Source organism: Orussus abietinus, unplaced genomic scaffold (assembly GCF_000612105.2).
Source record: "Orussus abietinus isolate OABI.00-Male unplaced genomic scaffold, Oabi_2.0 scaffold214, whole genome shotgun sequence".
In the NCBI taxonomy this organism is placed as follows: domain Eukaryota; kingdom Metazoa; phylum Arthropoda; class Insecta; order Hymenoptera; family Orussidae; genus Orussus; species Orussus abietinus.
This window is the reverse complement of record NW_019394397.1, coordinates 21546-41645: the sequence shown is the minus strand read 5'-3', so window position 1 is coordinate 41645 and position 20100 is coordinate 21546. Positions and strand designations below refer to the sequence as shown.

General features: G+C 40.3%; 1 protein-coding gene across 1 annotated transcript in view; it reads right to left on the bottom strand.

The window, feature by feature from the left end:
* LOC111673928 (ubiquitin carboxyl-terminal hydrolase 48-like) overlaps positions 1-20100 on the bottom strand; it is a gene marked incomplete at its 5' end in the record, with an annotated part of 123594 nt that overhangs the window by 89308 nt on the left and 14186 nt on the right. The window contains 3 exons of the mRNA XM_023432151.1: positions 8944-9050; positions 15055-15162; positions 15252-15307. Of these exons, the coding sequence (XP_023287919.1) occupies positions 8944-9050; positions 15055-15162; positions 15252-15307 (271 nt within the window). The remainder of the gene's footprint in view (positions 1-8943; positions 9051-15054; positions 15163-15251; positions 15308-20100) is intronic.

The window sequence follows — 20100 nt, the reverse complement described above, 5'->3', positions numbered from 1 at the left end:
ACTTGTCACCTCGGAGACAAATCAAGTGGTCAATGTGTCCAATTTATGGGTGTCTCAGTTCACTTTAAATCGTTCTACAAAGATCAAGTAAAGGAGACAATGCATGTGCATTTTTAGGACTTTGTAACGGTTGAGATTTCCCTGAGAGATGGACTTCTAAAAGAGACTAGGAGACAAAACCAATAAGAATAAACGGGAAAGTCTAAAAGGTATCTATATTAAACAAACAAGAATGAATAAATAAATAAAAACATGCGCAAATTATAAATAGAATAAAAAGAGACCGAGACCATTACAAAACGAACTTAAAAGAATAAATAACAGAATAATCGCGCTAACGGAAAATATAACAATACAAAAATAAATAAATATAAGAATAAAACGCTACGCAGGAATAAAAAGATAAATAAACAGAAAGGCGAATTACAAAGACAAATATGACGAGAACGGGACGCATGAACTATGTGACAATGTTCGAGAGAGAGAGAGGCTTATCTTTCTGGAGTTGTATGAGGGATCGTCCGTGCGGCAGTAGAAGGGATTGTCTTTTTAGCAATCCAACGATTTTACTCCAATTAATAGTACATCGTCAGGCTCCGCAGGAGGAACGTTATAAATTTCTGACCAGATCGTGCGTCCACGATCGGAATAGAGTTCCTCAAATTTCTGGCAACGGCCTTTGACAACGGCAGCCGACTTGCTTCTCTTCAACGGAACACCTCTGAGCCTCTTGGCTCCCTCTCTCTTCATCTCTCCCTATTTCTCCCACCTTCTCTCCCTTTACATATATTACTTATTATACAGATATATTAAGAATTACCACTACAACCTTCTGACGCAGTTTGCGCTAGAGTCCAAAAAGTGCTTGGGACAGTTGGGCATTTCTTCTAGAAAACAATGGGCTACAGCTTACCAGAGAAAAATCCATCATCCTGGAGCATAAACTGGCGAAGTATTCCTCGCGATTGTCCGTCAAGTTTTCCGACTTGGCACCTCGGAGACAAATCAAGTGGACAATTTGCACAATGGCCGTGCGGCCCGTCGACGAAGCGGCCGTAAAACTTTTTATGGTAGAAACCACCGTCTCGGCGCGACAGGCAGAAGGGTTCGTTCTTTTCTTGAGACCTCCGGCGGTGCATGGGGGGTTGCTGATCAAGGGGCCGGGGATTAAGACTCTCTTTCTCTCTCTCGTCCGCAGGCCGCCGTAAATATCATTTAGCGCCTCGGCGAGCAAGGACGCGCGACAAATCAAATGGACATTTGTAGGGATAGGTGCGGCGGTGTATCGACAAAACAGCCACTGCCGCGACCGGTCGGGAATTAATATTCGGACGGCGTTTAGATTTAGAACACGAATTTGCAGATTAGTTTCCCCGCCGGACGCAGCCTCTGCCCCGGCGAGGGCCTCGAATTTAGTTTCCACGAGGGGGACGAAATTTCGCCTTCCCCGACGGTCACTGCGTGGATATTTGTTACCGGGGTACCAACTGCTACGGACACGTCCCTGGCACAGCGCCTCGGCACTTTCGAGTCTCCCCGACCTTAAGGGGGGAGATACATTTTGCCCGATCAAAAAGTCGATTTTCGCTTTTTTGCATGTCCATATACCTTATAGTCTTGAAAATATTCAATCTAAATGTTAATAAGAAATTCGCAAAATTGGCGGAGTTATAGAGGTTTGAATGGACGGGGGTGCGGCAGGTGTAATATTATAACCCGAGTGCAGCGATTCATCTCGAAACTTTAAACGTGTTTCGTTCATTATTTTTAAAGCTCACATTCGTCGGAGTATGTTGCATTAATTTGTCCAACTAATCTGAGGGGAGAACTTATATTGAGAATTTTTTGTGACAGCTGGTGTTGGCCAGGAGATCTAGAAAAATTCAGAAACCCCAGAACTTCCCAGGACCTGGAAAACGTTTGAATGTACATTTTCATTATTATCTTTTAAAGCTTAAATTCCCTGGAGTATGTTCCATTGATTTGTCTAATTAAACCGAGGGGAGTACTTATACTGAGAATTTTTTGGGACCGCTGGTGTTGGCCAGGAGGGCTAGAAAAATTCAGAGACCACAGAACCTCCCAGGACCTGGAAAACGTTTGAATGTACATTTTCATGATTTTTTTTTAAAGCTCACATTCCACGGAGTATGTTGCATTAATTTATCCAACTAAACCGAGGGGAGTACTTATACTGAGAATTTTTTGGGACCGCTGGTGTTGGCCTGGAGAACTAGAAAAATTCAGAGACCACAAAACCTGAAAATAGTCCCTCTAAATGTTATTAAGAAATTCGCAAAATTAGCGGAGTTATAGAGGTTTGAATGGACGGGGACGCGGCAGGTGTAATATTATAACCGGAGTGCAGCGATTCATCCCGAAACTTTAAACGTGTTTTTCTCGAAAGCACAGTTTTCAAACTTGTACCCATGGGGACCCCATGCGCCATCTGTGATTTCCAGGTGAATTAAATTTTCGTTCCGAGACCTTGTATTACCATCGTTTTAGCACAGAAGCGCATAAGACACTTATATGCCTTTATCCCGTTCAAACGCGAGTTTCTCGATTATCAGAGTGTTCTAAATTGTCGTCCAATTGTTACAACCTTTTCATTTCTCATATTAGCGCCTTTAATAATTCATCAAAATATGAGAGCTCGACGCCATTTTTGTTCTGGTCTGGACTAAGTTAAAAACTTTTTTACCAAAATACAATTTACGTTCCAAAAGTGTATGAATTTTGTGAATTTTTTGAATTGTGTACTCGAAATCTTCACGTGCGTTCCTGAGGCACGTTTTGAAGTATGAAACGATTTCAGACACCCAGTTCGTAGAAAAGTTTTATGAACGATTGAGCTTTCGGATGCCACTTTCACTTCCCCTTAAGACATGCAATTCATAATTTGACTGCAACTTTGCGTACTAAAAGTGTATGAATTTTGTGAATTGTGTACTCGAAATCTTCACATGCGTTCCTGAGACACGTTTGGAAGTATGAAACGATTTCAGAAACCCAGTTCGTAGAAAAGTTTTATGAACAACTGAGCTTTCGAATGCCACTTTCAAATCCCCTTAAGACATGCAATTTATAATTTGACTGCAACCTTACGTCCTAAAAGTGTATGAATTTTGTGAATTTTTTGAATTTTGTGAACTGTGTACTTGAAGTCTTCACGTGCGTTCCTGAGGCACGTTTTAAAGTATGAAACGATTTGAGACATCCAGTTCATAGAAAAGTTTTACGAACGATTGAGCTTTCGGATGCCACTTTTACATCCCCTTAAGACATGCAATTCATAATTTGACTGCAAATTTACGTACTAAAAGTGTATGAACACGAAATCTTCATGTGCGTTCCTGAGGCATGTTTGGAAGTATGAAACGATTTCAGACACCCAGTTCGTAGAAAAGTTTTATGAACGATTGATCTTTCGGATGCCACTTTCACATCCCCTTAAGACATGCAATTGATAATTTGACTGCAACCTTACGTACTAAGAGTGTATGAATTTTGTGAATTTTTTGAACCGTGTACTCTAAATCTTCACGTGCGTTCCTGAGGCCGTGATTGAAGTATCTTCCCTAGTTCTTGAGTCGCCGGTAGAGGCGCCACTGACCATAGCGCTGGTAGCGCGAGCCCCGAAGGCGGCAAGACGGGGCAACCCAGGGGCGCGTGATTGATACTCGCTCGGACGTGGGCTAATGTGTCCCGGGCTGCGAGGACCACCCTCTAAGCTTTAAGAGTGGAGCCAAGCCGCGGTCCGGGCTCGTTAGGCAGGGCCGTATCAGTCACCGGTGAGCAACCCCCGGAGATTTTTTGCACCATCCCCTCGAGCGAGGAAAGGTCGGGCGGCCCTTAAAATAAGCTAAATTGTCTGTTTACCCTGCCCCCGGCGTCTCCTCCCGCGGGCTTCCTTTTTGGCCTCCTTATCGGTCTTCGTGCGTTTCCGGTTTGCCCCCTTCGTCCCATCGCTACCTCGAATTTTCCCATTTAAGGTGAAGTGACACCCCTTCAAATCAGTCGATTCGAATACAACACTTTTTTTAAAGGTATTCGACCAAACTGTCCGAAAAATTGACATATTACTCGTGATCGTCTAAGAATTGTCCTGACACATTCAAAATTTGAAAACTCACTCCTTAACGATCCTTCCCTCCGACGACCCTGTGATGGTTAAATTATGCCGAGTTATGAGTTCTCGACAAGGCGCATAGATGTCACGCTGCTTAAGGTGAAGTGAAACCCCCTTCAAATCAGTCGATTCGAATACAACACTTTTTTCAAGGGTATTCGACCAAATTGTCCGAAACATTGACATATTACACGTGATCATCTAAGAATTGTCCTGACCCGTTCAAAATTTGGATTTTTTGAAAAAATTGTTTAACAGCCCAGACCAGAACCAAAATGGCGTCGAGCTCTTATATTTACATCGATATACAATTATCGAAGGCTCCGATATGAGAAACGAAAGGGTCGGGACAATTTTACGACAATTTAGAACACTGTGGTAATTGATAAACTTGCATTTGAACGGGATAAAGGCAAAAAAAGTGTTTTATGCGCTTCTATGCCAAAAGGATAGGAATACGAGGTCGCGGAATGAAAATTTAATTCACGTGGAAATCACAGATGGCGCAGGGGCAATCAATTAGGGTCCCAGAAAGAAAGAATCCAGAGGATTCCAGGAGTTTTACTTCGATTTATTTATAATAATTGTACGAAAACGACAGGTGGAGTGTGGCATTTGGTACAATATCCAATATAATTCGATACAGCTGTCAACATAAAAATGAATGTCGGCAACGTAGGTATTTAGAAAAATCTTTATCGGCGTTGATCAAGTTCCTCGACGTATTTCATTTCACCTTAAGGGGACGTAAAAGTTGCGTCAAAGCGGTTTCATTTATGAAACTTTTCTCCGAACTGAGTGTACCGAATCGTTTTAAACTGGACAATGTGAATACGGAGCCGATAAGGAAGGTCCTGACATGCATAAAATGTCAATATTTTTAAAATTTGTTTATCGATGTATTCAGAAATTTGTATAAAAAACGAAATTTCACGAGTGTCAGCACCTTCCTAATAGCCTTCATATTCACGTTGTAAAATTTGAATCGATTCAGTACATCCAGTTCGGAGAAAAGTTTCATGAACGTCTGACCATTTGGATACCACTTTCACATCCCCTTAAACGTTGCAGCACGAAAAATAAATAAATAAATAATCATATAAATTAATTAATTAATTAATCCACACACACAGTCAGAGAGAGGAAGATATGCGTCGCGGTTGGCTTGTTTATTGATATATTCAAAATTTTCTATATAAAATGAAACTTCACGAGTGTCAGCACCTTCCTTATAGCCTTCATATTCACGTTGTAAAGTTTGAATCGATTCAGTATATCCAGTTCTGACAAAAGTTTCATGAACGATTGAGCATCCGAATACCACTTTCACATCCCCTTAAACGTTGCCGCGCGAAAAATAAACATATCAAAATAAATATCTATATATACTGTACATATATATCGATGTTTATATCGATATATATGGCTCTGGTCTGGGATGTTTAGAGATTTCGACATTGGTATATATATAGTCGGAGAGAAGTGGATATGCGTAGCGGTTGGCTCGGTGCGCCATCTGACGGATAGATCGGGCGGTCAACCGATCCTGGAGCGACATCTCTATCGGGCGTTCACGTTTGGTGTGGTCCGGTGGGTCGGATCGGTCGATCGGTCTCCGATTCCTCAGGTCCGGTTTGCAATTCTGATCGCTCTCCGGGTGTGCGCGCGCACGCTGCCTTGACAAATGTAGCAAAAAATTGCGCACCAAGAGACAGACAAGACAATAGGATGTTTAGAGATATCGACCTTACACAAAACACGACCCCCCTCGATATGCGGGGACGTGTTGCGGACATACGGGGACACGCGTGGACGCATAAGGAGGGCCGGAATCGGGACGACAAGGCGCGTGTGCATTCGCGTTGTTAAGATGAAGTGAAACACCCTTCAAATCAGTCGATTCGAAGACAACACTTTTTTTTAAGGGTATTAGACCAAACTGTCCGCAACTTTGACACATCACTCCTGATCATCTAAGAATTGTCCTGACACATTCAAAATTTGGATTTTTCAAAGAAATTTTTTAACTCGGTCCAGACCAGAACCAAAATGGCGTCGAACTCTCATATTTCGATCAATATACAATTATAGAAGGCTCTATTATGAGAATCGAAAGGGTCAGGACAATTCTATGACAATTTAGAACACTCTGGTAATCGATAAACTCGCATTTGAACGGGATAAAGGCAAACAAAGTGTTGTATGCGCTTGTATGCCAAAACGATGGGAATACGAGGTCTCGGAGTGAAAGTTTAATTGACCTGGAAATCACAGATGGCGCGGGGGGTCCCTCTGTAGTCAATTAGGGCCTCAGAAAGCATGAATCCAGAGATTTCTGGAGTTTTACTTCGATCTTTTTTTATTATTATTGTACGAAAAGGACAGATGGAGTTTAGAGTTTTTTTTCTCCTAACCTGACTTATTCGAATATAACCCTATCCTAATCTGAATCTTTGCGGTTCTGGTCTGGGCTAAGGTAAAAAAGTTTGTCCAAAAATCCAAATTTTGAATGTGTCAGGACAATTCTTAGATGATCAGGACTGATGTGTCTATATATACTGTACATATATATCGATGTTTATATCGATATATATGGCTCTGGTCTGGGATGTTTAGAGATTTCGACATTGGTATATATATAGTCGGAGAGAAGTGGATATGCGTAGCGGTTGGCTCGGTGCGCCATCTGACGGATAGATCGGGCGGTCAACCGATCCTGGAGCGACATCTCTATCGGGCGTTCACGTTTGGTGTGGTCCGGTGGGTCGGATCGGTCGATCGGTCTCCGATTCCTCAGGTCCGGTTTGCAATTCTGATCGCTCTCCGGGTGTGCGCGCGCACGCTGCCTTGACAAATGTAGCAAAAAATTGCGCACCAAGAGACAGACAAGACAATAGGATGTTTAGAGATATCGACCTTACACAAAACACGACCCCCCTCGATATGCGGGGACGTGTTGCGGACATACGGGGACACGCGTGGACGCATAAGGAGGGCCGGAATCGGGACGACAAGGCGCGTGTGCATTCGCGTTGTTAAGATGAAGTGAAACACCCTTCAAATCAGTCGATTCGAAGACAACACTTTTTTTTAAGGGTATTAGACCAAACTGTCCGCAACTTTGATACATNTGATGTGTCAAAGTTTCGGACAGTTTGGTCTAATACCCTTAAAAAAAAGTGTTGTATTCGAATCGACTGATTTGAAGGATGTTTCACTTCACTTTAAATATCCGGGTTAAAATAAATATAATTAATAAACGGCGGGTGCAGAAGAGGAAGGGGAACCCTCTTTCAAGGGAAAGGGTAGGATGAACAAAATAAGGAAGGTGGGAGGCCGAGAGAAAAGGGAAGGATGAGAGTGGGTGCTTAAGAGCAAATCCTCCCTCGGCGGCCCCTTTAATGGTGTCGAAAAGCTGCATTTACCGACGGTTCATTTTCAGGATACTTCTTAATTATAACGAGACACTTTGCCTGCGCCAAGGCGGAAGGGGGCGATATGTAAATTAGGTGCTAATGTCTTCTGGCATTATTCGGAGGGGGGGAGTCAAAGGAGACAGAAGGCGTTTAGCGTGCACTTCAAGGCGGACAACATCGACATTAGTCTCAGATCTTCTATGGCCCTCAAACCTCTCCACCCTGAAACGAAAATCGGAAACCCTGCGAGAAGAAAAGCAACGACGATAAACAATATTTGTGCTGAACGTGAAAAGTCATTTTATTAATAATATATATATATATGTTTTTTTTAGTTGTACCTACAGTTTTGTTTTATATACCTTTTTTATTTATCATTCTACATGTATCAACGGAAAAGATGAACTACGCTCTGATTATAATCGTTATTGTTCCTATGTACGGTATTACTGGGTACAAGTTAAAATTACGAATTGCTTTTTTACAATTAAGGTGAAGTGAAACACGTTGAGGAACTTGATCGACGTCGATGAAGAAGATTTTTATAAATACCTACGTTGCCGACGTTCGTTTTTATATCGACAGTTGTGTCGAATTATATTGGGTATAGCACTAAATGGCATACTCCACCCGTCGTTTTCGTAGAGTAATTATAAAAAAATCGAAGTAAAACTCCAGAAATCCTCTGGATTCGTGCTTTCTGGGGTCGTAATTGACTGCAGAGAGACCCCCTGCGCCATCTGTGATTTCCAGATCAATTAAATTTTCACTCCGAGACATCGTATTCCCATTGTTTTGGCATAGAAGCGCATAATACACTTTTTTTGCCTTTATTCCGTTCAAATGCGAGTTTATCAATTACCAGAGTGTTCTAAATTGTCGTAAAATTATCCTGACCCTTTCGTTTCTCATATCGGAACCTTCGATAATTGTATATTAATCGAAATACGAGATCTCGACGCCATTTTGGTTCTGGTCTGGGCTAGGCTAAACATTTTTTTCCAAAAATCCGAATTTTGAATGTGTCAGGACAATTCTTCGATGATCACGAGTCACGTGTCAAAGTTTCGGAGAGTTTGGTCGAATACCTTTAAAAAAAAGTGTTGTATTCATATAGATTGATCAGAAGGGGGTTTAACTTCACCTTAAGCTTAAAATTAAAATATACTTCACTATTCCCTATATTTGAACGAATAGCGAAGATCCACTTCTCATGATTACAACTAATCATTATTTGCATAATGAACGTGATAATTGTTTATATTACGAAATTGTAATATTGGGTTGGCCAAAAAATCCTGCGACATTTTTTTGTATATTCGAAACGGTGTTGTTATTGTTGCAAGACATTTTAGCCAATCCAATAATCATTAATGATTAATGAAATTCACTAACCTGGATTTGTAACAAATTCATCGTCCACTTTTTTGATCGTCACCTCGTGATCCACTTCGTAAAATTGAGTTAGTTTAGCCCATTCTTCCGGCGTGACGATGACGTATCTACAAACAACAGGATCGTGAATTGCAACGAGGATGCAACCCTTTTCCAACAAACCTCGGCATTACATCCTTAATACGTATGAAGAATTGTAAAATAAAAAAAAATAAAAAATATTGCAACGAGGATGCAACTTTTTTCCATCAAACCTCGGCATTACATCCTTAATACGTATGCAGAATTGTAAAATTAAAAAAATAAAAAATATTGCAACGAGGATGCAACCCTTCTCCATCACACCTCGGCATTACATCCATAATACGTATGCAGAGTAAAACAATTCAATTGAAATCCACTCTTTGTAAAATCTTAATATAAATATTGTGAAGTCGAAAGACAGAGACATTATTGATATTTCAAATAAAAGAATGGATTTTTAAATAAAATCTTGTTACTCTGCAAGACTTATGAAAAGTTAGATACTTTTATTTATTCTTCCATGTTTTACCGTAATTCTTATGAGACGATATAACGTAAGTGTACCAGTCGCCGAACACCAGTTAAAATATTTCCCTTTATTAAGGTGATATGAAAATGTCATATATACATAATAAAACATCAGAAATGTTTATAAAACTTTTCTGAAAATTGGGTGCACCGAATCATTTGAAACGTTAACATGCGATTGTGGAGGCTCTAAGAAAAAACGCGATGCTCGTGAAATTTCATACAAAAATAAAAATTGTATTATTTAGCCTACATTAGAACCAGAAACACATTTTCTTGTGAAAAATGAAATTTCATGAGCATCGTGTTCTTTCTTAGCATATCCATAATCACCTGTTAATGTTTCAAATAATTCGGTGCACCCAGTTTCGAGAAAAGTTTCATAATTATTTTTACTTTTTGTTATGTATATATCACACTTTCATATCACCTTAAGCATTCCATAAATGTAATTGCAATTGTAAAAACTGTAAGAGGACCGTCAATATTTAATTGACGTACAGGAAAATTTTCGATTACCACTCTGCGTGGATTACAATCTAATGTTCAATGTTTATTTAGGTCTGCACGTTACGGATATTGTTTCAATGTATTCCTTGAAGATAATGCGAAAGAATGAAGAAAGCTTCTTAGAAGCTACCGTTTAGCCTTTACGTATTTTTAAAAGAAGTTATGGCTTATCTTGTTAAGGTAATATGAAAGTGGCGTCGAAGAGGTTTTGTTTATAAAACTTTTCTCCCAACTCGGTTTACCGAATAGTTTGAAACTTTGCAACGTGAATAGGAAGACTATAAAGAAGATCCTGAAAATCATGAAATTTCAATTCTTTTCAAATTTGTTTATAGGTATTTTAAAAATAGTTTATAAAAATGAAATTTCGCGAGTTTCAGGACCTACCTTAGGGCATCCGTATTCACGTTTTAAAGTATGAAATGATTTGAGACACCCAGTTCGTAGAAAAGTTTTATGAACGATTGAGCTTTCGGATGCCACTTTCACATCCCCTTAACCCCCTATGGGCACGTGTAACTTTCAGGTCACATTTTAAATGAAAAATTTTTTTTCATTTGCATATATAGGTTCCTAATTGCTGATTTTTCGTTCCCTCAATTTTTTCTTATTGAATGAAAAATTCGGCCCATAGAGGGTTAAGGAAGAAATAGAATATACCATGTTAACGTTAGATGTTTATTTTGGTTTGCACGTTACAAAGATTGTTTCAATGCATTCCTTGGAGAAAATGCGAAGGAATACAGAAAGCTTTTTAGAACCTACCGTTTAGCCTGTACGTATTTTTGAAAGAAGTTATGGCTTATCTTGTTAAGGAAGAAATAGAACATACCATATAGCAATTTATTTGTATGCAAAACTACATTTAGCAATATTATTATATTATCGTATTCCCATCGTTTTAGCATAGAAGCGCATACAACACTTTTTTTGCCTTTATCCCGTTCAAATGCGAGTTTATCGATTACCAGAGTGTTCTAAATTTTCCTAAAATTGTCCTGACCCTTTCGATTCTCATATCAGAGCCTTCGATAATTGTATATCGATCGAAATATGAGAGCTCGACGCCATTTTGGTTCTGGTCTGGGTTGAGTTAAAAAATTTTGTTAAAAATCCAAATTTTGAATGTGTCAGGACAACTCTTACAAGGAAGGTACCTGAGGTGTCCCTCTCCGATTTTGTTCATTTTTAAATATGTTATAGAGGACTAAAATCTAAGGGACCCGTGTTTTTTTATCGGCGGATAAACACTTTTAGGGGGTGAAATTAGGCTTCAAGGTTGGCCGTGCAAGGGGGTGAGTTGGCTGTTTCATATAGAGGCACTCGACCGATTTTCATGAAACAACCGTCAAAATGTAGGGAATGAAGAATTATGAAACATGCATTTGGAATTTTTCGAAAAAATTCATTTTTAAGGGGTGAGCCACCCCTTTGAATACTTCTTTTACCCCTTACGCGAGCAGTAATTGCTCTATCCAAATGAAACTTGGTTAATTTATAGACCAGAACAATACAAAAAAAGTTTCATTTGGATAGAACAATTACTGCTCGCGTAAGGGGTAAAAGAAGTATTCAAAGGGGTGGCTCACCCCTTAAAAATGAATTTTTTCGAAAAATTCCAAATGCATGTTTCATAATTCTTCATTCCCTACATTTTGACGGTTGTTTCATGAAAATCGGTCGAGTGCCTCTATATGAAACAGCCAACTCACCCCCTTGCACGGCCAACTTTGAAGCCTGATTCCACTCCCTAAAAGTGTTTATCCGCCGATAAAAAAAAACACGGGTCCCTTAGATTTTAGTCCTCTATAACATATTTAAAAATGAACAAAATCGGAGGGGGACACCTCAGGTACCTTCCTTGTTAGATGATCAGGAGTGATGTGTCAAACTTTCCGACAGTTTGGTCTAATACCCTCAAAAAAAAGTGTTGTATTCGAATTGACAGATTTGAACGGTGTTTCACTTCACCTTAAATGTGGACCATTGCAGATATAAAGAACATGTGTCTCTTAGATCTTTGCGTTCTTCAACATATATGAAAATCAATAAGATCGGGGACGAACACTTGGGAATGTTTCCTTGTTAGTTTTTAGTCTCCTATAACATATAATAAAAGAAATCAAATCTGAGAGATCGACCTGGGATACCTTCCTTGTAAGTCATTTGTACCTCATATCGGTTTTTATATGTGTTGCGGATGTTCGAAAGAAAGTCTGAACGCGGGTTGCACTGGATGTGAGAGCCAAATTTGATGACTGATTAATTCTCGACGAAATCTCGAGTCAGGTCGGTTTTATGACTTCGGGCACATGACTTGAATTCGTAACATAAATAGTTTATTAACAATAACGAGTAAGTCCGATAATAATTGTAGAATATGACACTATGAACGGCGGCGGTCGCACGGTACAAATTAGCGGGTGACTATTTGGAGTCGCGGTGAGACTATATAGAGTCGCGGTTAGACTATTTGGAGTCGCGGTTAGACTATTTGGAGTCGCGGTGAGACTTGATTGTCTCTGAGAGTAGGAGATGTCCGTCTCTCGCGGTGGAAGATTTGATTCTGAAGATGCCCAGAGGAACTTTGGTCCAGAGCGCTTTCGGATGCTGTCCTCTAGGGCGGAGTTTTTTACAAAGCGTTTACTGATAGGCGTAGAGAAATTAAAGATGATCGATAATCGAAAGTGACTGGTTAATGAGGACTGAGAAGGGGAAAAGTTAATGTTGTTTAAGAAGGCTTAGGTGGGGAATAACAAAAATGGGCTATAGGACTAGAAGTAAACGAATCATGGGCTAAAGGACCGCGGTAGTAGATAAAAGAAGCGCCAGAGTTTCTGTTTATACCTCAATTTAAGTTATGACCATACGTTACTGAATTGATGATGCGAGATGACAGGAAGAGACTCGAGAAAGAATAAACGGAACTTGAAATACGGAAGAAATAGAACGGCCAGACCGTTGCAGAGAGCATTCCAAATAATTCTAGCGTTATAATTATTAAATTATGGATTAGTCCGTATTTGCAATAAATAATTGAAATTTACGTATTGGCTTGAAAACCACACGTGACATGATAATTGCTATCTGAGATAAAGAAATTCGTTCTCGATTGAGCCCTTGTTCATTCGGCTCGAACAGACAGTTTGGTCTAACACCCTTAAAAAAAAGTGTTGTATTCGAGTCGACTGATTTGAAGGGTGTTTCACTTCACCTTAAATGTGGACCATTGCAGATATAGAGAACGTGTGTCTCTTAGATCTTTGCGTTCTTCAACATATATGAAAATCAATAAGATCGGGGACGAACACTTGGGAATGTTTCCTTGTTAGTTTTTAGTCTACTATAACATATTATAAAAGAAATCAAATCGGAGAGATCGACCTGGGATACCTTCCTTGTAAGTCATTTGTACCTCATATCGGTCTTTGCATGTTAAATCTTTATCGGAATCTGAACGGCGTCTTAGGTGTTCGGTCGCTGGTACCCTGACCTTACCAAAAGTTCAAAAGAAAAAAAAAAAAAAATCCGCGGAAAGCAAAAGTAACATCGGTGACTCCAGCGGACAAAAGGGGAGGCAATAAAATGAGCGAGTACAGGGGTAAAACAAGTTGAGACAGTCTTGGCAAAGATCGGTCTTCTGGCAGCGGGCACCGAGGAATCCGCGATTTCCCGCCACCCCCGCGGAATATCCGGGTGGTTTTTGTGGGCTCTCCCTTAATTATGCCGCAAATTAGAAATTTCTTGCGGGCCCCCTGCAGTCGGCGCTTTTTGTGGCCGGGGCTCTCCGCGCGGCGTTTCCGCTTACGTCGACGGGGCTTGGGAGATTTCGAGATCGACCTTTCCTGATTTTTGTTTCCACTCTTTCCTCGCCCTCGACGAAAGAGGAAACCTCGCATTTGCGAGGGGACACCCCCTGAATCCCCGAGTCCCGATAACGAGAGTAAATCCATCGGCGACTCGCTGATAATTAGTTGCGCGACATTAATTCCCATTCAGCGCAATATGCCGCGCGGCCTGATTTGAATTTGCCGGGCAAAAAGCGGTGGCACTACGTGAGTCATCGCGTCACTCGCGCCCGCGGCGAGGCGTCCTCTTCCCCGTGTATTTGCCTAACGCCCGATTAATAGGGGGACGCGAAAGAGACGCCGGATGCCCCGCTCCATCTACGCGGCAAATTTTTCCCGCTTTTTTCGTCATTTCGTGAAAAAACTAACGCGAGTGGTCCGAAACATTTCGCACGGAAAGAATCGAGGGTAAGGAATTATTAGTTCTTTTAGAATAGAGGCACCGAGAGATACCGAAGATTAATCGGTGTTAAGTTGAAAATTAAACATTGGAAGGGTGGTATTATGCAAAGAAAATATCAGCTTAGTTAGATCCTTAAAATTACTGTATCATTCGATATCAATTTTTAAATCGCAAATGGAGGATGGCGATTTGAGTCGATTGATGAAAATACGTTCCTTTAGAAACACGATGGTGTTTCCAAAGGAACGTGTCACTTCCAAGGGAGGTAGACCTTTCGTAATTTGTAGGCCTAGCCAGAGGGTGACCTCCGACGTGGAGTTGGGACTGGTAAAAATGATTTTTTAACGGTCCGTCCACAGGAAGAGGGGTGACTTAAGCCGTCGCTATCTTAGGCAGATAGTGGACAATGGCTTAGCATAATGGTCAGGGGGTTAGACGACGGTGGCCCCGGGGTGTGTGGGTGACACTTTTGCGTATCCATCACCCCCCAAGAGAGACCAAGGAGGGGTTGAAAGGCGTGCCAAGAGGTCACGCACTTTCCCTTTATAATGAACTCGTCTTTTCGGAAAACATGCAAGATTTGCCCTGGTGGAATTTTCCAAAAGTTTAATTTCTCCCCCTGAATCCTTTTATAGACTCTACCCTATATTTACCCTACACCCGTGACAAATTGAAAATAGTTTTCTTCTGATACTTTTTTTCGTTTAAAAATCAGCAAGTCTTATTGAGGTACAATGAGGTTTAAGGTTAATTTTTTAACAACTGGGGGACATAATTTATATTTGTTATTATACTTACAGTTCACTGGTAACAGACGGTTGGTAGAAAAAACCCTTGTGCAATTCGCAAAGTAGAACTGTGTTTTGAATTCCCGAAGGTGGAGTTTTCGGATGCGTTTCCGCATATCTGGAAAAAAAAGAGCAAAACCTACATTGAAAGGCTCGCCGATTACAGATATGATTTATTACGAATTGTTAAGAAAATCACGGATATACCGACGATTTTGAATGAAACAAATGACCGTCGACCGAGAGTCTGTCCATTCCTCTCCCTGTCAGAAAATCGTATGAATAAGTGAGAGAAGAATCATACCGGGGGAGATTTTCCGGATATTCCTAGAAAATGAATTCCCGGGGGATGGGGGATGCTGCGGCCGATGGCGTGACTTATTTTTTATAAACTTGTCAAAAAGTTAATCGTCCCGTATAATGTGCGTCCGTGCGTGACGAATCCTGTGGCTCGTGGGGAAAAAAAGAAAGGAAAAAAAAAACTTCATCCGAGATTTCCTACACCCCACAAGGGTGGAAGAAATAAATTGACTAGGAATTGTAAAGAATTCCTCCAATTTACGGTACCATAATAAATTATGTAATAACAAAATTGGATTATTGCAAATGATCATTTTCTAATTGAAAGACATTTTCGTGAATGTTTAATCATTCAAAACCTCATTTGGGATTAGGAATCTTTCCGATCTCTTCCTACAATGAAGTTAAATAAAAAATGAAGCAGGTAGATTTAAACTATGTGGGATTCTCCACATTTACATTGTTAAGAATTCCTCCAATTTACGGTACCATAATAAATTATGTAATAACAAAACTGGATGATTGCAAATTATCATTTTCTAATTGAAAGACATTTTTGTGAATGTTTAATCATTGAAAACCTCATTTGCGATTAGGAATCTTTCCGATCTCTTCCTTGAATGAAGTTAAATAAAAAATGAAGCAGGTAGGTTTAAACTATGTGGGATTCTCTACATTTACATTGTCAAGAATGCCTCTAATTCTCGGTACCATAATAAATTATGTAATAACAAAATTGGATAATTGCAAATGATAATTTTCTAATTGAAAGACATTTTCGTGAATGTTTAATCATTCAAAACCTCATTTGGGATTAGGAATCTTTCCGATTTCTTCCTAGAATGCAGTTAAATAAAAAATTTTCGGTAACATAATAAATTACATAATAAAAAAATTGGATGATTGCAAATGATCATTTTCCAATTGAAAGAAATTTTCATCAGTGTTTAATAATTCGAAACCTCATTTGGGATTAGGAGTCTTTCCGATCTCTTCCTACAATACAGTTAAATAAAAAATGAAGCAGGTAGTCTTAAACTATGTGGGATTCTCCACATTTACAAAATTAGAATTCATACCTAACAGGCGCTTAATTATTTCTAGTATTGCAAAATAAGGGAGGAATTCAATGATTCGTAAAGAAAAATTATTCTTTCATGGACAAACTTAACGAAGACCTAATAAACGCAATTGACTATAAACAATTGATGAATTCTTCATTTAACAATTCTTTCATAAAACAAATTGCTAAATTACCTAGTTAAATTAATCACCCAAAGATGTTCTTATCTACCGCCCACCCTTGAAATTCTTAATTCACATTCCGTAACTTCTGAAAGCAATAAATCACCAGAAAATTGCAAAATTTATAATGAAACAGCTTTGAAAAAGAAATCCATACCCACGTTCTCGCCACTGGGAAATCAGGAAAAATCACATCGATATGAGATTTTCTGAAATATTTCCGAAAAAGGAATTCCCAGGGGTGGCAGGGAGTCGCCTCTAGAGGCAATGGCTGGTGGCGTGGTTTCTTTTTTTTTTTCATAAACTTGTCAGGAGCTTAATCGTTTCGAATAATGCAAGCCCGTGCGTGACGAGGTCCGGGGAGGAAGTCTTCCTTCGGGACTTTCTCGGGACAGGGGGAAGGGAGGCGGTCCGGGGTGCAAGGGACTCCTCCATGGATCGGGGTCGTGCATCATTTTTCACATACCACGAGGGGGCGGACAGTTTTTCCCGGCGACACCCTCCTTTCCCCCTTTGCGCCGCGGATTCAGATAATGTCCTTAAAGACGGATATCTCTTCCCGCTGGGGGAGGACCCGCTACCTCCGAGCGGTGATTATCGCCGAATCGGACAATACGCTCGATTTGTGGGAGCGCTTTTTAAATTTCTCGGGATATTCCTCCCCTTCTCGAATAAGAACGCCCGAATATGATATTACCTCTTTCCTTGCAATTTGCAAACGAATCTAATACGCTCGATTTCTGGGAGCGCTCTTTAAATTTGTGGGAGGATGTTCCTCCCCTTCTCGAATAAGAACATGGAAAGAAATAATTTGGTGTAACGTTATATTTCCCAGGCGCCGAGGAACGTGGAATATCCGTAAATTAATCGTATATAAATGTTTATTGAACGTATGGATAATATATATAGATATCTAGGAACCTACTGTAGATCCACTCAAAGGCTAGATGGTTTATAGATATTCATACGTATTTGTACAAAAAATTAAATTGATAACACTTTTCGGGAGCGCTTTTTAAATTTGTCGGGATGTTCCTCCCCTTCTCGAATAAGAACGCCCGAAATGATATTACCTCTTTCCTTGCAATTTGCAAACGAATCGAGTACACTCGATTTCTGGGAGTGCTCTTTAAATTTGTGGGAGGATGTTCCTCCCCTTCTCGAATAAGAACATGGAAAGAAATAATTTGGTGTAACGTTATATTTCCCAGGCGCCGAGGAACATGGAATATCCGTAAATTAATCGTATATAAATGTTTATTGAACGTATGGAAGATATATATAGATATCTATGAACTCTACTGTGCCTGTCCGGACATGGTACGTGATACCATCTATTGTGACGATCGTACGTGACCATCTATTGTATATCTATATATACGCTTTTTAAATTTGTCGGGATATTCCTCCCCTTCTCGAATAAGAATGCCCGAATATGATATTACCTCTTTCCTTGCAATTTGCAAACGAATCGAATACGCGCGATTTCTGGGAGCGCTCCTTAAATTTTTGGGAGGATGTTTCTCCCCTTCTTGAATGAGAACACGGAAAGAAAAAATTTGGTGTAACGTTATATTTCCAAGACGCCGAGGAACGTGGAAAATCCGTAAATTAATCGTATATAAATGTTTATTGAACGTATGGAAGATATATATAGATATCTATTAACTCTATTGTAGATCCACTCAAAGGCTAGACGTCCGGAAATGGTACGTAATATATATATCGTAGATATCTACAATAAATGGTCTATAGATATTTATACGTATTTGTACAACAAATTAAATTCATAACACTTTTTGGGAGCGCTCTTTAAATTTGTTGGCAGGATGTTTCTCCCCTTCTCGAATAAGAACACGAAAAGAAATAATTTGGTGTAACGTTATATTTCCCAGGCGCCGAGGAACGTGGAATATTCGTTAATTAATCGTATATAAATGTTTATTGAACGTATGTAAGATATATATAGATATCTATAAACTGTATTGTAGGTCCACTCAAAGGCTAGACGTCCGGAAATGGTACGTAATATATATATCGTAGATATCTACAATAGATGGTCTATAGATATTCATACGTATTTGTACACAAAATTAAATTCATAACACTTTTTGGGAGCGCTATTTAAATTTGTCGGGATATTGGATAATATAGATATATGTATATAACGGACTGGCCTCAAAGCTCGGAATATTTGATGCGCCGGTGGAGTGAAGAAATTGAAAGGGCCGTCGGAGAAGACTGAATGAAGGGCTGGTCCGCGAGTGGCGGTAACAACTTCGCCCTCGACTTGGTGCCTCAATTCCGGATCCTCGGATCGTACGAGAGGTGTCTCAAAAGTAAGTTCCACTATTTTTTAAACCCGTTTGGTTGGCGGGAAACGTTTAAAATTTGGAGGAAATATTTGTCTGAGTGTAGTGCAAGCCCTGTAAAATCCCTATGCGCGTGCATTCATCCCTAGGTCAGTCACACCCCACTCGTCATGGAGACTCAACTCGCTCCTACCGCCGATTGTGGAGTTCGAGGTATTATTCGTTTTTTAAACGGAAAAAATAAAAATGCGACTGAAATTCATCGCGAGTTGTGTAGCGTGTACGTTGAAGATGTTATGTCAAGGTTAATGGTTGCTCGTTGGCGCCAATTATTCATTGATGGGAGAAAAACATTGCACGATGAACAACGAAGCGGCCGGCCCTCGACTTCACGCACTTCGAGTGTTGCCGAGCATGTTCGAAGGGTCTTGGATTCCGACTGGCGCCTTACACTTGATGAAATTCTTTATCAACTGCCTCCGAATATTGAGATCCAAGGTACCAGACAGAGAGAGGAAGAGAAGGTTCCGGTTAAAAAACGAATAACACCACGAACACAATCGGTGGTAGGAGCGAATAGAGACTCCTTGGCGACTGGGGCGTGACTGACCTAGCGATGAATGCACGCGCATAGGGATTTTTCAGGGCTTGCACTACACACAGACAAATATTCCCTCCAAATTTCAAACGTTTCCCGCCGACCAAACGGGTTTAAAAAAATAGTGGAACTTACTTTTCAGACACCCCTCGTAGAACCCTCCATCGCGGTGTGCCCTGGACGAAGGTTGCCAGTCGAAAGAGCGAGCGCTGGCTCTCCTATCTTGCCTTAAATTCTCGCACCCGAGTGTTTATACACACAACCCGATAGAGGCCTCAGAGGTCGATCTCCGACGATTGTGCAGTAATGCCGTCAGTCTGTAGTCATTTAGAAATGAATACATGAGAGTTTGCGAACTGCATATTGTCAAAACGCGTCGTGGGAAGAGATCCCGACGTCCGCGACAACAGAGTCCGGTGACTATGGGAAAGAACCGTTGAGCCCAGCTCCACGGAATCTGAAACCCTCATCCCTACGGGATAACTTCATGAACTTAGAACAGTCAGTCCTATTCCGAACTCCGAGCCCGTTGGACCGTAGGTCATGCCGTGATTGTCTTGTGCATAATAAAGAACCACATCCAAATGCCAAAAAGGAGTTA